A 24,500-nucleotide genomic window follows, 5' to 3' on the forward strand; every position below is an offset into this window, starting at 1 on the left:
GACGGGCTTGTCTTGTATTTTCTTTCTCTCTCTCTTTTTTTTTTTTCCCCTCCTTTTTTCCCCCCTCTCTCCCACCCCCGTCCCAGCCTTGCAGACAGACTCTTTCACAATCTGCTCCTGTTCACTTTGCTGTCGGGGGGGGGTGGAAGAGCAGCAGGATTTGTGCTGCCTCTTGTAGCCTGCGCCAGGGCAGGGGCAAACGGCTGCACAAGTGGCGGGCATTAATCACGCCTTGTCTTTGCCGAAGGTGAGCTCCGTGCAACGGGGCACCCACTTATTCCCTCTTAAAATCCCCCCTTCTCCTTCTAGCCCGTCGCCTTCCTGTCTCCACTGAACAGCATTTTTCCCTGACCTGGGATCCGGACAATTGTCCTAATGGTCTTTAAAGAAAACACGGATTAAACATTCATTAATGCTTTTCTCCCTTATTTAGACAGTAACCTCCGAAGCTGGGGTGCCCTGTGCGCAGAGCGTGTGTGAAGCCTCACTCCAACGAGGAAAAAACTATTTGGGGGGTAGGGAGGTGGCTCCCACGGACCCCGAGGTGATTTTGATGTACTTTAAGAAGGTAGAATGTACTTTTAAAAGGGTAAAAATATATTTTTGGGCGCCTGGATGCACTTGATGAACCGGGAACCACTTTCTCGGCTGAGTTGAAGCTCCCAAACCTCCTGAGAACTGGGACCAAAGTGGTGAAAAAGTGCCTGTGCTCTCCGGGAGCGCATCCCCCTTTTTACCCAGAGGATCAGAAGTGATGTCCTGGCTCCCGCCGTGTATTTTGTCTTCCCCCATCTGCCGTTTAACAGGAATAAATTCCCTCCGCCGCTGCTTTTCCGAGACCGCCTTGTGAGCGTTTTAGCTTCCCTTTAAGTCCTTGCTATTAAAGAAGCGGCCGCAGCAACAGGTGAGCGGGGATTTTTCAGGGGTAGGAAGGTGGCGGCCGGTGGCCCCCGGGGGGGGCTGCGGGCATCGAGCCGCCCAGGCGCGCATCGACCGCGGGGAAGGATGCTCCGGCGCCGGGGTAAGCGGCAGGGGCGAGCCCGGCGGTTTTCCAGCAAAACCCGCTGCTAGAAAATAAAACCCCCAGACCTTTCTAACCCCGGTTGTAGGCTAGGGAAGGATCCGTTTTGGGGAAGCGGAGCGAAAACTTGCGCAAATATTGTTTACACCTGCGACGCGAAGCTGGCTGTATTCTGCTGCGCTCGGCTTTAATTGGAAATCTTTTCCGTCTGCCCCAACTCCCGGATCATCTGGGTTTAATAAATTTTCACAACACCCCTGCTGCTCCAGAGAAACGCTGTGGCAGAAGTCGGCTCTGCCCGTGTTTCTGAATCCCAGCAGAAGAGTAATTACCGTAGGAGCAAGAGTGGCCTGGGACTTGTTTTAGGTCCAGGGGAAAGGGTTGGGGGGCCGGGGAGAGAGAAACCTGGCCATGAAGTGGGGGGCTGTAAAGCTTATGTACGTGTATACACACACATACGTATATATAGAAAAGCAAGGAGCAAGTGCAAGATCGAAAGCAGAGCCTGTCTTTTCTGCAGCCACGTGTGCCATTAAAAGCAAATAATTCAAAGTAGTTTTAAACTATAAAAACATGGGATCTTTCCCCTTCTGTTAGTTTTGGGTTTGGGTTGGTTTTTTTTTTTTGGGGGGGGGGGAGGATACAGATCCCGTCTCCCCTTCTCAGATGACCTCGAAGGACCGGTTTTTTCACTTTCCCATGTGTGCGCGTTTGCGCTTTCCGGAAATCAATCTAAAGTTTGTCCAAAATACGAAACTAAAATAAAACAGCGCTGCAAAACCTCCCACGCCCTAAAGTCAGAAAGGAGCCCCCATATTTTTTTTTGCCTTTTTTTTTAATTATTATTATTTATTTCCATCTCATGCTCCCCACGGAAATGATCTCCGGAGGGTTTTTTTTTTTTTGGCTGGATCGTGCGTGGATGTGTGAGCTTGTAGAGAAAGGAGGTTTCTGGTGAAGCGCAGCGAGCTGCCGGTGCCCCGACGTGCCGGAGGGCCGGGGGCTGTCGGTGGGGCTGCCCCCGGGGACGGGGGTGAGGGTCTGGGCTGACGGTGTCGTGTGTCCCCCCACCCCACCCCGGCTCCAGCACCGGCTGCCCCCGGCCGGCTCAGCCCCCGCGGGGAGTTTGTCCCCTGGCAGCAGGGAGAGTTGGAAGGCGGTGGGGAAGGAGGAGAGAACTTTTCCTCTCTCCCGGAGCGCCGCTCGGACGGAGCCCGCAGCCCCCTCCCCTGCACGTCGGGGGTCGGCTTTAGGCTGGCCGAAACGGCCAAGTTCTTCAGCGAAGCTTGCCGCTTACCCAAAAGTTTCCCAGGGCTGAGCCGGCAGGTTTCGGCTGCCTTTTTGCAGCCCCCGTACGAAGACAGGACGGGTGAAACCCTGCCCTCGCGGATGCCAGGGGTCAAACATACAGAGAGGGGCTGCAGGGGATGACAAAACCTCTTCCCAGCCGCCCCGAAACCTCCTAACTGGAGCACTGAAAAATATTAAAGCTCTTCCCTCCTCCCCAAGAAAATCGGTGGGGTTTTAAAAATGTCTTTCCCTGCGCTGGGGATGGTTTGGGCTCTGTTTCATGCGGGAGGGAAGGAGTGGAATGAAATTACTGGGGACACGGTCACGCCGTGGGTCCCCCCACCGCAGCCACCCCGGAACTCCTCCGCTGCCCAAATGCGTCGGGAATATCCACTTTTAACGGGTTTTTTTTTGAGTCCTGCAGCCCACGGCGAGAGCTGCAGCCGGGGCGGGGGGGGGCAGTGGACGGAGTGGTGGTGGTCGCGGGGTCCCGCTGCCGCCCCCCCGGGGACACGGCGCTGCCCGGCCCGGGGTCGGGGGGAATTCGCTTGAGCACGTCAAGGGCTCGGGGCTGGTGACAAACGTCGCGACCAGACAGGAGTTGTCCGCTGCCTCCTCTTCTCTTTCATGTATCTGCCGCCTTGGGGTGTGCGTGTGGGGGTTACAGCTCTTTTTAATTGAAACCTAGTAAGGAAAATAGTAATGGATACCAGGCTGCGATGGAGAATACGTGTCCGCGGCTACATGATGAGTGTTAGTTCAGCAGACTTAAGAAGCCGATTCTTCTTCTCTGTCATTTCGCTATTGACAGCAGCCCCTATTAGATTTACCATGTCCTTTTGCAACAGCTGGTCCTTCCCCCCCCCATCCCCTGCCCTCCCCTCCCCCGGGCCGAGGTATCAATCGATGGCCGGGTGACTTGGTGGCATCTTGAAGAAAAGGGGAGCAAAGTGCGTGTCAAGCGTCGGTGCCGGAGGCTCCCGGTTCCTCTCCTTGCTCTGATGCAACCCGGCGTCTGCCGTGTGCCCGCTGGGGGCTCAGCACCGCCCGGGCTCCAGCACCGCTCCGCAGCCCCCCGGGGGATGCTGCCCGCCCACCCCCGCGGGGAGGGGGGCGCGGAGGAGACCCCGGGGACGGCGGGGGGTGGTGGTGGGGGAATGGAGATGGGAAAAGCTTCGTCTCTGGGTTGTTAAAAGAACACGGCTGATGGTCAAAGTAGATAAAATCGGTTACTTTGCCGTGTGCTCTCGAGTGCCTTGTTCTACTGGGTCTGCAGGGAGGCGGGGGGGTGGGGGGGCGATGTCGCATCTGGAGAGCTGGAGGGCTGCTGCGGGAAGAACCGGCCCTCCTCGGTCCTGTTGTTGTGTTGTGTGTGTGTTTAAATAATTGAATAAACGTATCCACTCCTTCCCTCTTTCCCCCTCGCACGCAGGCACACACACACAAAGACAGCATTGAAAAGATAGATCTGTTTGGCTATAGGAAACGACAATTAGTGCTACTTCCTGAGCGGCAAAACTGTATGTATATGCCCGGCTATTTTAAGAAAAAAAAAAAACCCTTATCCAAATAGTGAACTCTATTTCTGCTCGGCCAACGGTGGTGGAAGCAGAAGGATGGGTGTAGAGAGGGTGCGGGAGGGAGTGGGGCTTTCATTTCGCCTCTGCCAGCGACACACCGGTGAGAACAAGACCGGGGAGGGGGGGGTGGAAAGGGCCGTCGGGGCTGCGTGTGCAGCGGGTGATGCTTTGTGGCAAGGAGAAACCGAGTGGTACAAAAACAGCTCGAAAAGGGTAAAAGGGATGCGAGCTGGGGAGGGAAGAGGATCGGCCCCAAACCTTGCTGTGCCCCGAAATGCCCCGGTCGGTGAGGCCGGGCCCGGCCGGGAGGCGGAGGGGAGAGCTGCGGGAGGCGGCTCTGGGTGCTCCTTTATTTTCTTTTCCCGTGAGTGGCAAAGTGGAGGCGACTGGAGAGCGTCAGAGCCGGCTGGGGACGGGGACAAGGTGAACACATGTCTTGCTGTGGGGAGGGGAGGAACTGGGGCAGGAGCGGTGATCTGATCATGAACGATGATTTGTGAGGGGAGCAAAAAATCATAATCCTGGATGTTCGGGCTCCCACCAGAACCGGCACCCGGTAGGAGCCAGGAGCCAGGCCGGGGGGGAGCTCAGGAGGAGTGCGGAGCCGGGGGCTGTTTGCGGCAGAGGCAGGCAGGGAAGGACAGCTAACTGCCAGCGCTGCGGAGACCCCAGGCTGTGGGGACGCTGCTACCTGACCCTGCAGCGGCTCTGCCACGGTCAGTGCCACGCTGCTCCCACCGGGCTGGGATGAGCTGTGCCGGGGGAGTGGGCAGCCTTTCCCAGGGGGACACATCCCAGCAAGGGCTGGAGGGTGAGAAACCTCTCCAACTGCTGCTTTTCTCTGTTTTTTTTTCCCCTGTGCTCCAACAAGGCATGTGTAACACTGTCTCCAGGCTCCCCCCAGCCCTTGCAAAGCCCTGAGCTCGGCTGTGCTGGGAAGGGGACCTGACCCCCCCTGCTCCCCCCCCTCTACTTCTGTTGGGAGAGATGGGAACAGCCCCTTTGGTTGCGGTGGGACACGATGGGGCCCAGCCTCCTCAGAGAGAGACGTGTGTTTTCTTTCTTGCTTGCTATTTCTACTGCCTTGCCGTGCTTTTTTGGGCCTGGACAGATTATTTTGCAAAGTTTTCGGGCCAGGCGTTCCGTGAAATTCAACTGTCAATTGGAGGAAGGGCTCTGCTAAAGTGAAAGGTAAAGAGCTGCTGTAGTGACCCCCCCTCTCTCTGTAGCAGTTTATGTAGTCTGAGTATATAGACTCGCTCCCTAAGGGACCCGTTTCATTACATTTGTGGCCTGCAGTGCCACTCTGGGATGGAGCTGCGTCAACACGGCCCTCGTTTACTGACACCTTTTGCTGGGCCTGCACAAGGCGGGGAAGAGTTTCCCTCGGAAGAAGCGTGTAATCGCCGCTCACCAGACGCCCCCCGTGCTCCAGCCAGTATTTACTGCAAACCTGCCAAAGTAAACCAGCCCGCTGCGTTTTATTTCGGATAAACACAGCGCGGCCACGGTGGGGTGTTGCCTTCCGAAGGGCTGGAGACAGAGCGGAGGCTGCGGCGCCAGGGGAAAGGGAGGGAGGAGAGGGATGGATCCGGCAGGGTGCAGGGCGGCTGGCAGGCAGGATGGGCCCAGGCCCCTGGGGATGCTTAGGACCAGCAGCGTGATAAGGAAATGCATAGATAGGATGCAAAACCCCACTTAGGTTGCGCACGTTGGCCCTGCTCACCGGGCCTGTCCTCTCCTGCAGGGCACCCAGCACACGTAGGGGGTGCAAGGGACACCTCAGGTTTTGCCGTCGGAGCAGGGATTTGCGATGTACCCCAGGGCACAAATCCCTCCTGGTTGCACACACCCACGCAGCATCTCCACGTACGCACACAGAGGCCGTGTAGCACACACACAGCCCCTCCACGCACGCACGCCTCGGAGCTGCTCCCGCAGGCCTGGGAGAGGACGTGTGGGCCCGAAAGCTGCGCTGCCTTTATTTTTCTCTTGCCTCCTTCCTCCAGCTGGCTGTTCAGGCCACCGGGAGAGAGCCAGAGCCTCTCTCCTCCCACACCTCCAACACACATGCATGGGGCAGGCTCGCTGCACGCCCCGAGCTCTCGTGCAAACGCTAAAAGTTGCTTAGGAGGGTGAAATCTGAGCAAGCGGGGCTCTCCCAGCCGCTCAACCACCAAAGGCCCAGGGTCTGGCCAGCTCCGCTTTCCCCCCGGCCTGAATTGAACCAGGGCAAAACCAGCGAGGTGTCGGCAGTGGCGGCATCAGGGAGTGGAGGAGAAATGGGGAAGGAAGGTGGGAGCCGCTCCCCCCGCCCCGGCCTTTGGCTCTTGTGCTCTGAGATTAGAGAGCCCCGGCCTGGCCGCTCTCCGGGGAGACAGCGGAGACCTTTCGTGCCTCTTTGAAGAGCCAAGATAGTGTCGGCCTTGGTGCAGCCCAGCCTGCAGACGGGCCGGGAGGCGCGGGTTCAGCCGGCTATCTCAGCGTGCTATCACCCTGCCTCCCCCCGCGACCAGCCCCATTCCCACCTCCACCCCGCTCCCGGCTCTTCGCCATCGGCCGCTCTGATCTCCTCTTCTTTTTTTCTTTTTTTTTTTTTTTTTCCTTCCCCCCCCGCCCCCCCCGCCTTCTTCCCCACTGCTTTGCCGTTCATTTCTGCCGGCCTCCTTATTTATTTATTTCTGCTCCTCGCTTATTTATTTATTTCTGACCAAGAGGCGGCTAACAAGTAGCTGGAAGCACTGGCCAATATTTAACTAAGATGGCTGGCCATCAGGTCCCTTTTGTTTGCTTGCAAATTAATCATCCAGCGCGCAGTCGGCGCCAGGGTAGATTTATCACACACAGAAGGGGGAATGAGGCGGCCGAAGGGAGACAAAGACTGTTCGCACCTTCCCGCTTTTGATCTTAGATTAGTGCAGCCTCCCTTCATAATACGAGTCTCCAGGGGGCTTCGTCGGGGAGGTCACTCGGAACTGGCGGAAGTTTGCACGCCATTAGCCAGACGCCGAAATTGGAAATCATAAGCGGCAAACATTTTATTTTCCTACGCGGGCCGCTGCGCGGGTGGGTGCCGAGCGCGGTGCAAGGTGCGGGGCAGGCGCGGAGGGCGACAGCGACTCCGGCCTCTGCCGCGGCGCCGACGGCGCGCACCGGCGGGGCGGGCGCGGGGGCCGGGGCGCGGCGGGGCTGGGAGCGGCTGCGCTTGTCCTGCGGGAGCCCGCGGGCACCTCCTGGTTCCCGGGAGAAAACGGCGGCCCGGTTGGGGCAAATTGCCGCAAACTTCTCGAAGCCGCCGGGCGTTTGTTGTGGGCTCTGTTTAAGGGGAAGGTATTAGGGTTTGGGGGTTCTCACCGCGGCGGCGGCTGGAGGCAGGAGCCCGAGAACCGGTTCCGAGCAGAGGTTGCAGAAAAGACTCGCTCCCTCCGTTGATAACTAGCTGAACAGCCCAGCCGAAGCTCCTGGCTTCGTGAAACATATCAGACTTCCCCCCTCCCCGTCTTCCCCCCCCCCCCCCAATCTTCTTTGAACGCATTACTCCCGCTTCCTTTCCTCCCTCCTCCTCTTTTCTCCATCCCCCCCCCCCCCCGGCCCCCGCCCCTGACCAAAGGGGAGATATTTTGGTGAATGCAAAGCGATCCTAGACGCTGGTTACTACAGGGACTTCACCAAGCTGGCGCCAAGCGCTCTTAACCATGTGCGTCAAAAATGCAATGTTAGAAGAGCTAATCACTTTAGAGGTTCCGCTCCCATCTGCGCGCAGCCAGCGCCGAGCCCCCGCGCTCCGCTCCCGCAGGATTATCTTCCCCCTTTCAAACAGGATCGGGGGGTGTCGGGAGATCCCCCAGCCCCCCCATCCCCCCCCCCGGGGGACTTAGAGGGGGTGATTCGGCACCTCCCAGCGCTGGGATATCCCGCCTGCCCGCCCCCCCCCCCCCCCCCCCCCCCGCCCCGTGCCCTGCATGCCCACGGCTCCCACGACACGCACAACCGCCAGCCCCCTCTTGCCGCCCTGCACTGTCACTCCCCCAGGAATATGTCTCCCCAAAAACTTCCCAACCGGATCCCACCCGCCTCTTCCCTCTCCGTGGGGCCGGCGCAGACCCACGCGTGATGCCTTCCCCGGGGGGGTGTGTGTGGTGGGGGTGGCTGGTTCCATGCGAGCCCGGGCAAGGGGGTAACCCGGGGATGGGCCCCCCCTCCCCGCCCCGGCGCTGCCCCGGCCCGGGCGCAGGGAAAGCCGCACTTCCCGTCTCCTCCCCGCGCACCTCATGGAAGAGGAGGGGTGTGGGAGCGTAACCCTCTCGGCGCCGGTGCCAGCCGAGTGGCCTTAATCCTCAGCGCCAAAGAACGGGAGAGAAGAAAAAAAATATATATAAATAAATAAGTAATAAAAAAATTCCCATTTTCCAGCCGCCCCACACACCCCTATCCCTCGCCCGCCGCGATGAGCAGCCGCCGGCCCCGCGGCTGAGCCCGGCGGCCCCCGCTCGCCCCGCCGCAGCCTGCAGCCGCCCACGACAACAATAATAACGGCGGCCGCGGCCGCTGGGGCAGCCGGAGCCGAGCCCCGAGCCGGGGGGGAGACCCGCAAAGCCCCCTCTCGGGCCGGCTCCCACCCCCCGTGGAGGTGGCGGGGGGGCAGAGGAGAACCGGGTTGGGGTTGGGGGGGTGGGTGTGTGTGTGTGGTGACACCAACCCCGGCGGCAGCCGCGACGCGGCGGGGATGGGCGTGCGGCGCGGCGGGCCCCCGAGGTGGGTCCGGAGCTCCGGGGGGGGCGGGGGGGGCGCGGAAACGCAGCCGGGGTCGGCAAGCGGCTGCCGGGGCAGAGCTCGCAGTGCCCGGCCCGGGTGTGCGGCGTGGGGATGGAGGGGCACGCAGCTTCGGACCCCACCATCACGCGTGGAGACATCCCCCCCCCCCCCCCCCCCCCCCAGCCCTCTCCCAGCGCCCCGGCCGCCTCTCCGGGGCTGCTTTGGAAGCTCCTACCGGGGAAGGCGGCCGGAGGAGAGCGCACTGGAAATGCCCAGGCTGCCATCTCGCCGGGGCCGGGGGGCGAGGCGGCCCCCAGCACCCCCCCCTAGAGGCGGGTGCTCCCGGCCGCCCTCCCCGGCGCTGCCTTGCTCCCTCCCCTCTGATCATGTTGACATATTCACACGGCCCGGAGTACTAGTGATGCTTTGCTGCAGCGTTACAGTTTCCGACACCTTCTTTTTATAACTCGGCTCTGTCCCCCTTCCACTCGACCTGTCAAAACCACGCCTATGGAGCCACACAATTGGTCCGAAAGCGTCAAAGAGCCAATCAAGGAGGCTCCAGCTCCCTTGTAACCCACAACACATCCATACAATCTGGTGCACGCAGAGCACAGACTCACAGGGAATTCTCAGAGCTGAGAGGCTCCTTCTCCCTCTCTCTTTCTCTTTTCCTCTCTTTCTCCCCCCCCCCCCTCCTTTTTTTTTCCCCTCTTCCTTTCTCTTTCCCTCTCTCTTTCTCCTTCTCTCCTTTGCTGGAGCGGAGACAAGAGTGTAATTCTCCCAGATTTTATTTTTTTTTTTTTTTAAGGCAGAGTGAAAGAGAAAGAGAGGGGGGAAAAAAATAAAAAGGAAAAGGAGGAGGGTGAAAGAAAGAAGAGATCCTGATGGAAATCAGGGCACCCTGACCAGCTCCTGCTTGGAGAGGGGGAAAGGCGAGGCGGAAACGAGATTTCCCTACAAGTTTTTGCTGCTGAAGGTTGCTCAGGAGCCTTCCTCGGTCGGCGAGGGGGGGTGGGTTTGTTTGCTTCTTTCTGCTTTCCCTCCCTTCCCAGCCTCTGCTCTGCAGCCTGACCGTACGGAGGAAAGGTGGAGGGGTGGGGGGGAGGGGGGGGGGAGAGCCAGCCACCCAAAAAGAAAACCCAGCTTCCAGCCGTCACCCTCCGCCGCGAAAGAAGAGAAGGGGGATCGAGACTAAGAGAAAAAAGAAGAAGAAGAAAAAAAAGGATCTCGGCTTGTCCAGCCCTTCTGCGGCAACAGGAACAGACAGCGAACCCGGTGGATTTTTTTTTTTTCTCCCCTTCTTCGGCGTTTCTTTTCCAGCGCAAGGACTTCCACTCAGGAAAAAAAAACAAACCCACAAAACAAACCTGCAGAGACCGAACACACAAAAAAAGCAAGACTAATAATGAACAATCCTGTTAATCCGCTGTCCCGAGGGCTGGGGATGTGCCCCGGCTCGGGAAGTTGTAGGCTGTAGAAGTTCTGCCTCTCCCCCATGTACTGTGCTGTCTAGAGCTTGTTTCTCCCCACCCTATTTTTTTTTTTTTATTTTTGGTGCTTTATTGCTGTTATTGTTATTATCTTAATTTTTCTTCTTCATGATGTGCTGTTAGAAACCACTCCGGGACTACTCCAGCAGTAGGAAGACCGAGGAGTGGAGTGGATGAATATACCGATGAGAGATCCAGTAATCCCTGGGACAAGCATGGCTTATCATCCTTTTTTACCTCACCGGGCACCGGACTTTGCCATGAGCGCTGTGTTGGGACATCAGCCTCCCTTCTTCCCGGCTCTGGCTTTGCCTCCCAACGGGGCAGCCGCCCTCTCCCTTCCTGGGGCTCTGGCTAAACCCATCATGGATCAGTTAGTGGGGGCTGCAGAGACTGGTATCCCCTTTTCTTCCCTGGGTCACCAGGCGGCAGCCCATCTGAGGCCTTTAAAAACTCTGGAGCCAGAAGAAGAGGTGGAAGATGATCCGAAAGTGCATCTGGAAGCCAAAGAGCTTTGGGAACAATTCCATAAAAGAGGCACGGAGATGGTGATTACCAAATCGGGAAGGTAGGTCTGGGTCGGGGGTTCGTGCCTTTCCCCCCACACCCTGCTTCTCCCCCGCTCCTCGGTCTCTGCACCCCACCTGGCTGCGCCAGAGCAAGGCTCTTTCGCCGGCAAATTCCTCCTTTCACCTGGAATTATGGAAAGTTTTAGGCAGCTCAAGATCCGAGCCCGTCTCGGGCACCGCTGAACCGGCCCTGCTCAGCGTGTGTGGGGGGCGAGGGGGGTCCCTTCATGGTTCAGTAGCTTAATACTTTCTGGAGAGGACCAGGAGCAGAAAGAAAATAATTTGGGGTTGGAAAAGGAGCTGGCCTGGCTTCAGCCTTGCTACGGGTAGTTTTTCTTCTTTAAGAAAAAGAAGGGGGAATAAAGGAAAGGATTATTTGGAGAGGTGTGTCGCTGCTGGTGAGGCAGGAGCTGCAGATAGGCTCAGTTTATCAGTTGCTTCGCTTGTGCCTATCTCGCTGCTGGGATGCAGGCTTGCATTTGTGCTGACTAATTCTATCTGGAAACGCACAAAAAGCTGAAAAAAAACCCCAAAACCAACAAACAAAAAACCCAGCCAGCGGTCCTGCAGCCGCTGCTGTAGTGGCAGGGAGGGTTTTGCAGCTCCGCGCTGCCTGTCCCTGTATTTGTGTAACCTTCACCTGGGAATGAATGAACGCACACGGCGCGTCCACCCTCGGCGTCGCTGCTTTTTATGGGTTTACCCATCCGAAATCCCCCTCCCTACGCGCTGCTCGCCCGTCTCCGTGCTCTTGTACAACTCTCCCTGTTGCCGCGATGACACGTAGGGAGAAACCCCCTTCGCAGCCGGGTGTTTTGTTGGTTTTTGTTGTTGTGTTTTTTTTTTTTTTTTCTCAGAGACTCTCTTAGAAACCTCCCAAACAATTCGCGTGTAATTTGCCAGGAGAATTACTCGAGGAAGCCACTCCTGAAAAGTCTTCTTAGATGGCCTTCAGCTGCCTTGCTGGAGCTTCACCTACTTGCAAAGCACTAGTTGCAGGCTCAGGGGGGGAAAAAACAACCCCAAACTTAAGTGCAGCAAGGAGTGTGTGTGGGGGGGAATAATAAATCCCCTCTCCCATTTTACTGCTCTCCCGAAGTTTTCCCTGTTAATTGTGGTCAAAAGTTTTTGCGCGTAAAGCCTCGGCGGGTATTAAGCGCTCTTCCATGTTGCAAAGTCATGTGTTTCCTTTTAAGTTGAGATTGCTGAATGCCAACCGCTCGATATAATAAACAGCAAATTTGTGGTATCCTGTTGCAGTTTGGAGCTGGACTCGGGAGCGGAGGGGAGCGGGCTTTGCAGGGAGCCCTCTGCACAAATGGGTTATCACCGGGAGGCTGGAGCCCTGGGAAAGCCACGGCGGCCACCCTGCCCTCACTCCAGGGTTGTTTTTGGGGGTTTTTTTTCCCCCCTCTTCTGCAAAGTGAAAAACTCCCCTCGCCGCTCTTCAGGGGTGCAGTGGGTTAGAACAATGCGGGATATTTATTTTCTCGGGGTGCTGTCTCTTCCCGTGTCTTTGTTTAGCGGGGGGGAAAGGAAAGTAAGGAGAGAGCTGAGAGCCCTAAATGAGGCTTTGCTGTTTAGGAATGGCAGAGGGAAGGCGCCTGCTGATTTCTAGGGAACACACACCTCTCCCATCCCAGGGACCATTTTCTCCTGAAACTTTTAAGCGTCTGAGAAACCTTTTCGCTGAGGGTGGGGGGAAGCCTTTTTTGCTGGGCGGGGGACACACACACACACACACGACTTTTCTGCTTCTGAGAGCTGAAGCTATTGCTTGGTGGACGCGCTGCCGAGATTCAGGAGCTTATTTAAACGCTGTAATTAATTTTATTTTATTTTCGTCTTGTCTTTTCTTTACACATCCCCCCCCCCCCCTTTCTCTGCCCATAGGAGAATGTTTCCTCCATTTAAAGTGAGATGCACTGGACTGGATAAAAAGGCCAAGTACATTTTATTGATGGATATTGTGGCGGCTGATGATTGTAGGTACAAATTCCATAATTCCCGGTGGATGGTAGCCGGCAAAGCTGACCCTGAAATGCCAAAGAGAATGTACATCCACCCGGACAGCCCGGCCACCGGCGAACAATGGATGTCCAAAGTCGTCACCTTTCACAAGCTGAAGCTCACTAACAACATCTCTGACAAGCACGGATTTGTGAGTGCCTTTTACACCTTCCTTTGCCCCCCCCACCCCCAACCCCTTTTTCCCTGCTCGCTGCCCGGCCGGAGCGGTGGGTCCCGGCGGGGGGGATCCGCGGCTGCTCGGCCGGAGCCGTGTCCGCAGCCCCAGCCGTCAGCTCCCGCCGGCGGCCGAAGCGTGGGGAAAAACGGGGAATAAATGCCCCCCTCCACGCACAGGGGGATGTGCATGTGTCCGGTTTATAGTATTCCTTGATTTATTTTTTTTTTCCTGTAGCTGAGGTCAGGAGTAAACACTCGAGTTTATTCTGTAAGCTCTCGGTGCTATTCAGCATTAACTTTAGAGATATATTTCCAGCGTTAGTGCAACTCGATATTTCTAGGAACTGTGGTGACTTTATATATCTATATGTATTTTTTTAATAAAGTCGATCACGCTTTTTAAGCGTAGGAAAATGATATGCATATGTGTATAAAGGGCTTAAAGGCCTAAGTACGCAAACATTTAAATATATATTAATCTGGATAATGTAAAGCAAGCCGGAGTGAAAATAAACAGGGACCAAAATCAGAGGTCAAGTTGCCCATTCATGTCTATCCACTCCTTTACATTTACTGGGTGTGCAGAGATAAAAACTTACCCTAAGAGTGAAATCAAACAAACCCGCTGATAAGTGCTCTGACGATCCTTGTGCCATTTCTTTCTATTCCTGGGAAAGCCTCCGCCTCCGAGCCGGGGGTTGCTGGTGGTGGCCGCGGTCGGGGGATCTCTAATGTGCCGAAGATTGCATTTGCTGCCTGTGATTTGATTAGACGATACATTTTTGCCTTTCGCAGAAGGCCTTAAGTGGATTGGGGCAAGCAATTAGCTCTAGCCAAGGCTCTCGTGGTGGTGTTGCTATTGTAGCTGCTGCTGTTTGGGGTTTTTTTGTTTTTCGGTTTGGTGTTTTCTTTTTTTTTTTTTTTTTACTTGATTTTAATTTTTTTGAAATCAAAAAGACATTGCGGCCGGAGCCCAGACAGCTTCTCCCCCTCTCCTAGGAGAGCTCTGCTGGGATTTTACACACACCCCACATCCCTCCCCCCCGGGAAAGGTCCAGCGGAGAGCCTAACCCCGGCGAGCAGGAGCTGTCAGTGCTTTTTGTTGGATGCTGCAAGGCGTGTGCGTGTGTTTGGAGTGTGCTCGGCGGGGAGGAGGAGTGAGGGGAGGAAGGAGAGGGGAAGGCAAATTAGGAGGAGAAAGTGCCGATGGCTGGGGGAAGTGCGAGGCGGGGGGTGCTGCTCCAGCTGACCGTCTTCTTTCCCCCCCCCACCCCCCTCCTTTGCCCTCTCTGCTGCCGGCCGCTGCCCCCCCACTCCCAGACCATTTTAAACTCCATGCACAAGTACCAGCCCCGGTTCCACATCGTCCGAGCCAACGATATTCTCAAGCTTCCCTATAGCACGTTCAGGACCTACGTTTTCCCGGAGACTGAATTCATCGCAGTGACCGCATACCAGAATGATAAGGTAAGGAGATTAAGAAAGGATTTGTTTTACGTGTTTTGGCTTTTAAGAGAGCTTTTACTCTGCATTGTTCCCTTAAAAAAAAAGTCACGAAGCCCATCCCGCTCCTCTCTCTCTCTCTCTCCCCCTCGTCTTTCCCCCCAAAACCTGCTCGATCCAACTTCGGGAAGGCGCCGGGGGAGGGGGTCGGGCACTCTCTTAATACCGACCTCAGGGAAGGCAATTAAAAGGGAGATCGGGGTGTGGGGGGGGGGCTGTTTAGGGTTTTTTTTCGCTCCCCGGTATGGAGAAGGGGGTAGGATGGGGTGGGGATCGCTGTTCTCAGTGTGGATTTAATCTAAGACGCATCAGAAACAAGAAAAAAAAAAAAAAGAAAAAAAATCGGCTCCGTGTGTCGAAAGACAGAGGGGGGAGAGCAGTGGGGCTGGAGATTTTGTAATTCTTCCTGGCCTTTGTGCTGTTTTAGCTCCTTTAACAGCAATTGGCAATAAGGCTGGAGCGCACGTCTGGTTCCTATTATTATTATATTATGATTTTTTTTTTTTGCATCCTGCAGTGTTTTATTATTTTTTGTGGTGCAGAAATATGCTCTGATCAGAGAGGGGTATCTCACTTGAATTTAGCTGGAAGGTCTGAAAGAGCCAGTGTGAGAAAGTTTCGCAGCGCTGCAGACGCTGCCTTTCCATTTCTGCTGGTTTATTGTCGCTTGCGACGAAGGTGGTATATTTGGGAGAGTGGCAAATGGTGAATTTACGATAATTAAGTCAAGTGGAAGGAAGCGAAGGAGCCAGAAAAGGGGCTTTGATTTATTTTTTTTTTTCTGTCTATAAATTATAACTTTGTGTGCGTTGAGCGCAGAGGGTCTGGATGTGCGGCGCCCGCTCGCTGCAGCTTCCCCGTGCCTCTCTCTGCCCCCTCACATCCTTCTCCATTAAAAATTAAGGGATGAAGTGGAGGGGTTGGGGGGATCCTGCACCCTTCTGCCCTCGGTTTCCAAAAAGCCACTTCTCCCGCGGGGCTCGGGCTATTTTCCTCTCTTTCTGCGGCCGGGCGCTCGCAAGGAAACGGAAAGAAAAATGTGTGTACAGAGAGTAGACTTTGCTTTGGGACTTATCAGCAGGGCTGTTGGCTCCGGTCTATCAGCTGGGGCCGGCTTGGTTGAAGGACAGAATGGAGCATATTTGTCTGATTGCCATGAAATCGGCTGGAAAGCGGCGTGCGGGAGCGGCGGGGAGCCCTCGGCTCCGGCGCTGCGGGAGCTGCCCTGCCGGCAGGTCAGAAGGCAGGGCCGGGATCACCTGGATTAAAAAAAAATCCTGCTGGTTTTTAGCAGTGGGTTTTCCTGCTCTTTCCTGATCCCGCGTGTGCGGCGGCGGAGGTTGGGGGGGGTGGAGGGTGTAACTCGGGAGCCGGGGCCGGTCCTGCCCCGCACTCAGGGTTTGCTTTTCGGGGTCTTGCTCTCCTCTCAAATGGGAGCGTTGTGGCGCTTCCAGCCCCATCCAGGACCGGGAGCTGGGGGGGGGTGAGGCTGGCAAGCGGCATCCCCGTCCCCTCCGCCCGCATCCCCTTATAGCGAGGGGAGCCCCCGGCCGGGCTTTGAATCCGCCTCCGCGCATGGTACGCGCAGGTACGGGGACTTACAGGGCGCCCCGAACTCCCCCCCACCCTCCCCTCCCGATCCATCCAAACGCAGGAAGAAACAGCCATTCCCTGCGATAACCCGAATGCCGAGGAAACCTCCAAGCGTTCACCAAAAAACTTACATTACACCCCCGCACCCCCCAAAAAATGAAATTAACTGGCTCCTGGCACCCCCGGCGCCCCAGTACACACGCACACGCAGAGCATAACGCCATTATATAAAGTATTTTATTATAGCAACGGGGTGGGCATGATTCCTTTGCGGTTTAATTATGGCATTTAAAGAGTTTTAAGCGCAGGCATAACTCGCATGGATCGCATTGCACGGCTAAATTAATTCCGATGCGGTGGCAGCGACACGGGGCTCTTTCATTGCCACCACAGCCCCGGTCACCGGTCGGCCCGGACGGGGCATTGGGGGCAAGCTGCCTCCAAACAGTCGGGAAAACACAGAGATTCACCCCAAAATGAGGGACGTTTGCCCCCTGCCCTGTCCTGCTCATGCTGGGGTCCTGCCGGTGCTGGGGGAACTGGGGAGAGAGTTTTTTTTACTGTTGTTCTTTAACATTAAATCTCCTGATTTCTGCCCCAACACCCTGCCTATTTTTTTTTTTTTTCTCTCCATCCTCTAGATCACTCAATTAAAAATTGACAACAACCCCTTTGCCAAAGGTTTTCGGGACACCGGGAATGGAAGGAGGGAAAAAAGGTGAGTCTGGACAGATTACATATAGGCGCCTCGTTTGGTTTTTGTGTGTAAAGCTCTGAACGTGAGCAGAGGTCAAAAATCACCTCGCCTGGCCTCCAAAATTCGTAAGGATCTTGTCATTAATAACGCCAAACTGATTGCAGGGGAATTCTGTTCTGCTTGCCATGGTTATTTTTCACATCGGAGGGGACGGCTGGCCAAAGGGATGGTGGTACATTAAGCAATTATCACTAGAGAAAGAAGTTTCCTTCAAAATTTTGAGAGGAACATTACATTATAGTGCGTATCTGGGACTAAAGAGGGAGAAGTGAGGGCAGCGCTGATCGCTGGTTGAATCTCTTCTGGCGTTTTCCTGGGGACTGTATTGAAAAGACTAAAGTGTGGAGGAGAAACATATAAATAAACTGTTTTGACAGAGGTGTCTCGTGAATATGGAAGTAATTAATGATAGAAGATTCTTTATTTTTTCCAAAAGCAGTAGGATACAGTTTGTACCCCAGGTAGACAGAGGGAGAGAACTCATTTCAATGTGACTCCCGATTTTTATTTTTTAAGAATGGAGAAAATAGAGAAGGGATGATTATTATTTTTTTTTTTCTTTGATGGGGGATACATCTTTGCTTTGTTTTGTTACGGGAGAGAGGATATTTTAGCTATTTGCGCTTGGGTTTAGCTAATGAATAAATCTGTTCCTGTCTTTTTTTTTTTTTTTAACAAAAAAAAAAAAGGGGGGGGGAGAGAATGTAATGTAAAACAAGAGGCCTCTCTCCCTGCTCAGCACTGAGCCCAGCACACACACACACCCCCCAGCTCCTCTTGTCCGTCAGTGTGAAAATAAAGCCAACGCTGGAGCCACAGGACGGAAATGATTTCTAATTTCTCTCTAAATATAAATAGATTTTTTACTCCGGGTTAATTGTTGGTGAAAAGATTACATAAAGTGCCTAACAAAATAACCACTTCCTAGCAATCTTAGCAACCATTAAGATGGCTCATATCTCTGGAACATCCTCGGGTTTTAAAAGCTAATCTCCAGGGAATGCTTCCCTCTCCCCTCCGCCCCTTGTCTTTAATATCTGCCCTTGCTGAGGAGCTGCTCACGCTTCCAAGAAATCTCCTCTCATTAGCAGCCAAGTCCTGCCTGCGAGAAACGCCTTCCCCCCTCGAGGGGACCTTGGCCCTTAATTCCCTTGCCCCAGCCATCCCCAGACAGGGACTCAGGAAGGGATGGGGGGGTCTTGGGGGGGGTCCTGGGGGCTTGCTGGGGTCCGCTCGCCTAGCGGGTGCGTGTGCCCGCAGGAAGCAGCTGACCCTGCAGTCCATGCGGGTGTACGATGAGAGGCAGAAGAAGGAAAACCCCACCTCGGACGAGTCGTCCAACGAGCAGACGGCCTTCAAGTGCTTCGCCCAGTCCTCCTGCCCCGCCGTGCCCGCTGTCGGCACCTCCAGCCTCAAAGGTGAGACCTGTGGCCCCCAGACCCTGCTGTGTCCCCTCGGGGAGAGCCTGGGTGCCTGCTCTGTGAGAGGACGGATCCCGGCCTGCACCCCTGTCCACTGGCACCAGCGTTTCTTCCTTCCTTCCTTCTTTCCTTCATCTTTCCTTCTTTCCTCTGTTTTCTCTCTTTGCGCTCTCCTCTTGTTTCTTTCTCTTCTTTATCTCTGTTCTTTTCTCCTCCCTCTCGGCTTTCTTTCCCTTCTTTCTTTCCCTTCTTTCTTTCCCTTCTTTCTTTCCCTTCTTTCTTTCCCTTCTTTCTTTCCCTTCTTTCTTTCCCTTCTTTCTTTCCGTCTCCCCCTCTTTTTCTTTCCCTTCTTTCTTTCCGTCTCCCCCTCTTTTTCTTTCCCTTCTTTCTTTCCGTCTCCCCCTCTTTTTCTTTCCCTTCTTTCTTTCCGTCTCCCCCTCTTTTTCTTTCCCTTCATCTTTCCGTCTCCCCCTCTTTTTCTCTCTCTCTGCCCTCCTCACTCTCTCCCTCTCCCCCCAGCCTCCCTCTCCTCCCGCCGCACGTTCATTCCTCCCCTCCTTGGTTCAGAAAGGAGCCAGCTCCGAGTCAAGGGAGCAAAGACAGACCACGGGGCAAAAGTTCAAAACTGGAGTCACTCCATTAATATTCCTCTCTGAATCTGTTATTAGAGGAAGGATCTTTCCCCTGGATACAGTCCCGAACTTTGTTATAGAAAAGTCACCCTCGATTTCTCTCCGTGCAGGGTTGGGAGCTGTCTGCAGTTCTCTCACATGTATTAATCCATCCAGAGGCGGGGGGGGGATGCAGGGGGGAGGAGGAAACAACCTCTTTTTTGTTGCTGCTTTACTCGTTTGTTTAAAGTCCTGCCGAGCTGAGGGGAGGGGAGCTGGGAGGGGACCCGAAAAGCAAACCAGAGCTTCGCACCTGGGGCGCTGAAATTAGGAGATGAAGTGCAGAGGAATCCAGCGCAGCCGTGCATGCGTTTGGGGAGGAGGAGGAGGAGGAAGGGGGGGGGGGGGGTCCAGGGGGTGATGGATGCGGGTGGTGGTGTGTGTGTGCTCAAAGTTTGCCCGTCGAAAGGGCTTGAAAAACTTTGGCAAAGTTCTTAGGAGAGACATCCCCAAGGCCTTCCAACCCCGCCGGGAGGAGGCTGCTGTCCCTGCCGCGCCCGGGGAGGGGGGGTCCCGGGGGCTCCCCGGCGGAGCGGAGCCGCTGCCCCCGGGCCCGCCAGGCTGTGGGGGGTGTCGCTCCTCCGGCCTCCGCTCTCCTCCGCAGCCGGTTTTGCTGCGCTGTGTAAAACTCGAGTCGGTTTGGATGGGGCGGGCAGTGGGAGCCGGGGTTGCAATTATTTATATAATAATAATAAAAAAGGAAGTATTTACATTCAAATCCCTGGCCGGCCAGGAAGCTTCTCTGCCCCCTCTCCCAGCCCGACGGGGGTTTTAGGGACGTGCAGTGCCGGATCCCAGCCCGGGGCTCCCCTTTGTCTTGCAGATCTCTGCCCCAGCGAGGGTGACAGCGATGCGGACAGCAAAGACGATCCCTTGCTAGAAGCCACCGAGTCGGGCAAAATCAGCACGACCACCGCCACCACCACCCCAGTGCCCGCCAGCTCCGCCGCGGCGGCGGGAGACGACCCCCGGGAGAAGGGGGGCAGCCCCTCCAAAAGCCACTTCTTCCCCGGTGATTCGGCGGGGAGTCGGAGCCGAGAGAGGACGGAGAAAGCCCCTCCGGACTCCCGGCACAGCCCGGCTACTATCTCTTCCAGCACCCGGGGGGGAAGTTTGAGCGGCGAGGAACTGAAAAGCCCCCTCAGGGATGGGCCCAAAGTAGATGAGAACCGGCTGCTGGGTAAAGAGCCCTTCGCCCCCCTCACGGTGCAGACCGACAGCACGGCCCACCTGAGCCAGGGACACTTGCAGAACCTCGGCTTCCCCCCTGCCCTGGCCGGCCAGCAGTTCTTCAACCCGCTGGGGAACGGGCACCCGCTGCTGCTGCACCCCGGGCAGTTCGCCATGGGGGGGGCTTTCTCCGGCATGGCCGCGGGTATGGGGCCACTGCTCGCCACCGTCTCCGGGGCGTCCGCCGGTGTCTCGGGACTGGACAACACGGTGATGGCCACGGCGGCGGCCCAGGGACTCTCGGGAGCATCGGCGGCTGCTTTGCCTTTCCATCTGCAGCAGCACGTCCTGGCTTCTCAGGTACAGCATCCCCCCCGCCCCCGCTGCCGCTCCGGAGCAGGGAGGGGTCCGTCCCGGGAGAGGGGAGGGGGGGAGCAGCGGGGCACCCCCCCCTTTAGCCTCCCTGCTGTGGGTTCCCCCCCCGGCTCTCTCTGCAGGCGCCCATTTTGGGGGAAGGTCGGAGGTGGGAAAGCCCCAAAGTGCGTGTGTGTGTGGGCAGCTTGAACTCCCAGAGCCCTTCCACCCGCCCCCTGTCCTCTGCCTCCTGTGCTCCCGGGGACATTGTGCTGGGGCCAGGCCTCTGTGTCGTGCCCCCCCCCCCCCGCCCCCTCCAGGGGGTCTTGGCGACTCCCCCGGGGCAGCCCCTGCCCGCAGCTCCGCGGTGCGGGACGCGTCCCAGCCTGTGGAGCGGAGCCGCCGGCCGGCGGGGGGGCGGGATACCCAGGGCTGCCCTGCGCGGGGGTGGTGGTGGCTCCCTGTGGTTCCTGCAGGGAGACGGAGTTTCCCCCAGCGAAAGAAAATCTCCCTGTGGAGGAGAGTAGGGGGAGAGACGCCACAGCCCTAATTTAATTTTGCCCCCGTTGGGCCACGACCCCCGCCCCCAGCGAGAGGGGGTCCGGCTGGATGGGGGCCGTGCAGGGCAGAAGCCTCAGCAGGGGCTGCCTTGGGGGCGGGGGGGTGGGTTGTGTGCTCCGTGTGGTTTTGACCTCGGCACCGGGAGGACGGGGGTTCACCCCCTCCTGTGGGCGGCTTTCGATGTGCGGGGTGGGGGGGGAGGGTGGGTGCCGTGGAGCATCCCCCGGTGTGTGGGGAGGGGGATGTGCAGGCCGGTAACCCTTTCTCTCTCCTTCCCTTCCCCCCCGCTCCCCCCCCCCGCAGGGCCTGGCCATGTCTCCCTTCGGCAGCCTCTTCCCCTACCCCTACACCTACATGGCGGCGGCGGCCGCCGCCTCCAGCGCCGCCTCCAGCTCGGTGCACCGGCACCCCTTCCTCAACGCCGTGCGGCCGCGGCTCCGCTACAGCCCCTACCCGCTGCCCGTCCCCCTCCCCGACGGCAGCAGCCTCCTCACCACCGCCTTGCCCGGCCTGGCCACCGGTTCCGGCGAGGGCAAAGCCGGGGGGTTGACCACCAGCCCCGGTTCCGTGCCCCTGGACTCCGCTTCGGACCTCACCAGCCGCTCGTCCACCCTCTCCTCCGGCTCCGTCTCCCTCTCCCCCAAACTGGGAGCAGACAAAGAGGCGGCCACCAGCGAACTGCAAAACATCCAGCGCCTGGTCAGTGGGCTCGACCCCAAGCAGGACAGATCCCGCAGCGGCTCCCCGTAACCCCCCCCTTCTGCCCCCCGGCCTCCGGGAGCTCATTTCAAATCAGTCTCGCAGTGCACTTTGTTTGAAAGAAACCACATCCTTCACCCGCGAGTTGTTTTTTTTTTTACCCCCTCTTTTATTTTATTTTTCTTTCCCCTTTCTCTTTTTTTTTTTTTTTTAATATAAAGTCCCCCGGCGTTGTGTGCGCTCTTATCAGCAAAAAGGTATCTGGCGAAGCAGGGGCGGGAGGGGGGGGGGGGGAGGCGTGAGGGGAGGGAGGGGGTCGGGGATGGGGGAGCGGAGCCGAGGTGGGAGAGCTGGGTCGGAGCAGACTGGCCCGGCCGGGTCACCCGTGGGGCTGTGGCATCCTCCTTTCCTTTTTATTTTTATTTTTTAAACTGTGTAAAAACGAAACAAAACAAAACAAAAAAACACAAAAAAAAAGGAAAAAAAAAAACACCTTAAAAGCAAAAATAAAACAACGACAAAAAAATCAAACAAACGTATGAATAAAAATTCAGTAAGAGAAGTGACTTTTTTTTTTTTTTTTTCGTTCCGGAAGAAAAGTGTGTAAGTAACTCGCATATCGGTTCTTCAACAGTTGTTTCCTGGGTGGGTTGTTAACGACACCCCCCTTGGTCAATATTAAGGGAAGCTGTGTGTTTAAAATATTATTGTGATGTCTGAGAGCCAGTCCGTGGCTTTTTTTGCATGTTCCATAGTAGTCTGCTTTTTTTTTTGGGGGGGGGGGTGGGGAGTTAATTTTTTTATTTCGGTGGGGTTTTGTTGTTTATTTTTAATGCTCGTTTCAAATCCCAGGGAAAAAAAAATATTATTAATAATAATAAAAACAAAAATAAGACCCTCGTCCCTCTACCTTAAACATCCTTCCTGTAGCAACAACGGTAAGAAGTGTAGTTGGAAAGGAAAAAAAAGAAAAAAGTGAATTTATTTTATCTAAAAACGTCTGTAGCTTGACTGTAGGTTTATCACAGCTTTCCCTCTTTAATTGTATATGCAATAACAAGGTTTAAACATACTGAGAAGAAGAAAAGAGCGGACACTATTATTAAAACAAAGTATTTATGTAATTATTTGATAACTCTTGTAAATACGTGGAATATGAATACTCGAAATTAAACTTTAATTTATTGACATTGTACATATCTCTGTAAATACGACTGCAGCTGTCTTTTTTTCCCCCCCCTTCTGTTTTTATTTTTAGTCTTTTTCATTTCAAGTTCGTAATTCCTTTCAACATACACCCCGACCCAGAGGAGAAATACCCCCATTTCTGAGGGCTCGCTTTTAAAATCGGAGTTCACCCCAGAAAAACCTGCCCACCTCCTTTTGTAAAGGAGCCGAATGCAAAAGGCAAAGCAGAAACAACCAAAATTAATCAAGGACCTGTAAAAAAAAAATATAAAAGAGAGAAAAAGAAAAAGCAGTGTGCCATGGTAGCTTTTAATCCTCGATTTCTTCAGTGTTCCAAGTGCTACTTTCCGTATAAAATGTCAACAAAAAAAAAATTATATACGTTAATACACGACAACAGGCTTCTCCAGTGGCTTGAGAGAAAAGAAAAAAAAAAAGATGAAGATTCTAGGATTTTTCTTTACTTTGTATTATTTTTTCCCCCGCTTCCTTGGTGTGTCAAAAAAAAAAAACCAACCCCAGCCCCACGATGGAGTTTTACTACTGTGCTTATTGTTGTCTTTGTTTGAGTGAGTGCATATTTTCTTGGCTTGAAAGTCAGGTGCTCAGAGCTGGTTCAAAGGAAAAAAAAAAAATGAAGGTATATTTTGTGTTATATAAATGTTGAGAAGTTCTTGATTTTTTTTTTTCTGTAATTTTTTTTTTTCCCTTTTAAAAGTCACTGAAGTTTCAATAAATTTTTATTGAAATGTCTTGGGCGTCCTGTGAAATGCTTTCACCCCCAACCCTCCCGAAAGCGCCTGGGAGGATGGAGGGGTTGAAAGATATATATCCCTCCTCTGCCTTTCTCCTCCACCCCCCATCCCCTTCCCAATATTGAGATATTTCCCCTGGAAGGAGCCAGTACGAACCAGTCGGGATGGTGCCGTTTGAATTGTTGGTGGGGAAGTACGAGTTTTAAGCGAGCTGTTTAATGTACCTTCTCCCTCTTCATCCCTCTCGCTTTTAAAGTCGATCCAGAGGCTACTAAGTCACCTCTTTTAATGGAACAATATTAAGTGGCGTTTGAAAAGTTAATGAGAAAGGCTCAGCTATGCTTTTATCTGTCATAAATTAATAACGCAAAAGTGAAGAATTAGAGAATAGATCGGTTAAAGTTTAATGCGCAGCCCTCCTCCAAAGTTTCCAGGTAAAGTGCTCAGGAGTTGATGCTGTTGCTGGGATCGTTTTCCCTCCCGTCCGGGCAGAGGAATTGGCTTTTCCAGTTATCACCTGGAAATACATGGGGTTTGGGTTGGGTTTGGTTTTATTTTTTTTTTTTCCCCCCTTTTATCCCCCCCCTCCTCCCTTGGAATCGCCCCTTCTCGCCCTTGGGCAGATGATACGTTGAGATTAAGCTGGAAAATGGCTGAAACGGGGCCAGGCATCCAGGCTGCAAGGCTGGACCAGTGGCCCGAGAGGTCACCGAGAGGCGAGCTAAGGAGAGCTGGCAGCCCCTGCCTGTACCTTTGCCAGTCCATGAGCACATCCTTTAGCAGAACATATATATTTCTCCTTGTTAAAGAGATTTCCCCCCCCCCACCGCTTCTCCCTTCAACAGCTAGTGGCCCGTATATTGGAAAGTGATTCATCCTCCGCCAGTAATAAATATTATAAGGATGTACTTCCAGCCTGTATCCTGTTTTATA

General features: G+C 55.0%; 1 protein-coding gene and 1 long non-coding RNA gene across 4 annotated transcripts; one reads left to right on the forward strand and one right to left on the reverse strand.

Moving 5' to 3' along the window:
• Positions 1-6,904: 6,904 nt before the first annotated feature.
• On the reverse strand, positions 6,905-9,012 carry LOC141750787 (uncharacterized). Of its 2 annotated transcripts, XR_012589777.1 has the most exons (3): positions 8,882-9,012; positions 8,160-8,227; positions 6,905-7,206 (listed from the first exon to the last, which is right to left on the reverse strand). It is a non-coding gene; the product is annotated as an uncharacterized LOC141750787 (long non-coding RNA). The 2 variants fall into 2 exon arrangements; XR_012589776.1 differs by lacking the exon at positions 8,882-9,012 and having other exon boundaries at positions 8,160-8,864.
• Positions 9,013-9,173: 161 nt separating this feature from the next.
• On the forward strand, positions 9,174-23,565 carry TBX3 (T-box transcription factor 3). 2 transcript variants are annotated; one of them, XM_074606506.1, is made up of 8 exons: positions 9,174-9,660; positions 10,263-10,707; positions 12,602-12,869; positions 14,216-14,362; positions 16,633-16,709; positions 18,009-18,166; positions 19,664-20,370; positions 21,229-23,565. In XM_074606506.1, the coding sequence occupies exons 2-8, from the start codon at positions 10,313-10,315 to the stop codon at positions 21,673-21,675; spliced, it is 2,199 nt and encodes a 732-aa protein (XP_074462607.1). In that variant the 5' UTR covers positions 9,174-9,660; positions 10,263-10,312; the 3' UTR covers positions 21,676-23,565. The 2 variants fall into 2 exon arrangements, with proteins under 2 accessions (XP_074462607.1, XP_074462606.1); XM_074606505.1 differs by lacking the exon at positions 9,174-9,660 and having other exon boundaries at positions 9,694-10,707.
• The last annotated feature ends 935 nt before the right edge of the window (positions 23,566-24,500 follow it).

Source organism: Larus michahellis, chromosome 13, assembly GCF_964199755.1.
Source record: "Larus michahellis chromosome 13, bLarMic1.1, whole genome shotgun sequence".
In the NCBI taxonomy this organism is placed as follows: Eukaryota; Metazoa; Chordata; class Aves; order Charadriiformes; family Laridae; genus Larus; species Larus michahellis.

Excerpts from the sequence above, each read along its gene's own strand:
- TBX3 (XM_074606506.1), top strand. The coding sequence starts at position 10,313 with ATGAATATACCGATGAGAGATCCAGTAATCCCTGGGACAAGCATGGCT. Across the intron at positions 14,363-16,632 it reads CCGCATACCAGAATGATAAG|ATCACTCAATTAAAAATTGA; the intron begins GTAAGGAGATTA and ends TCCATCCTCTAG. Across the intron at positions 18,167-19,663 it reads CGGCACCTCCAGCCTCAAAG|ATCTCTGCCCCAGCGAGGGT; the intron begins GTGAGACCTGTG and ends TTTGTCTTGCAG.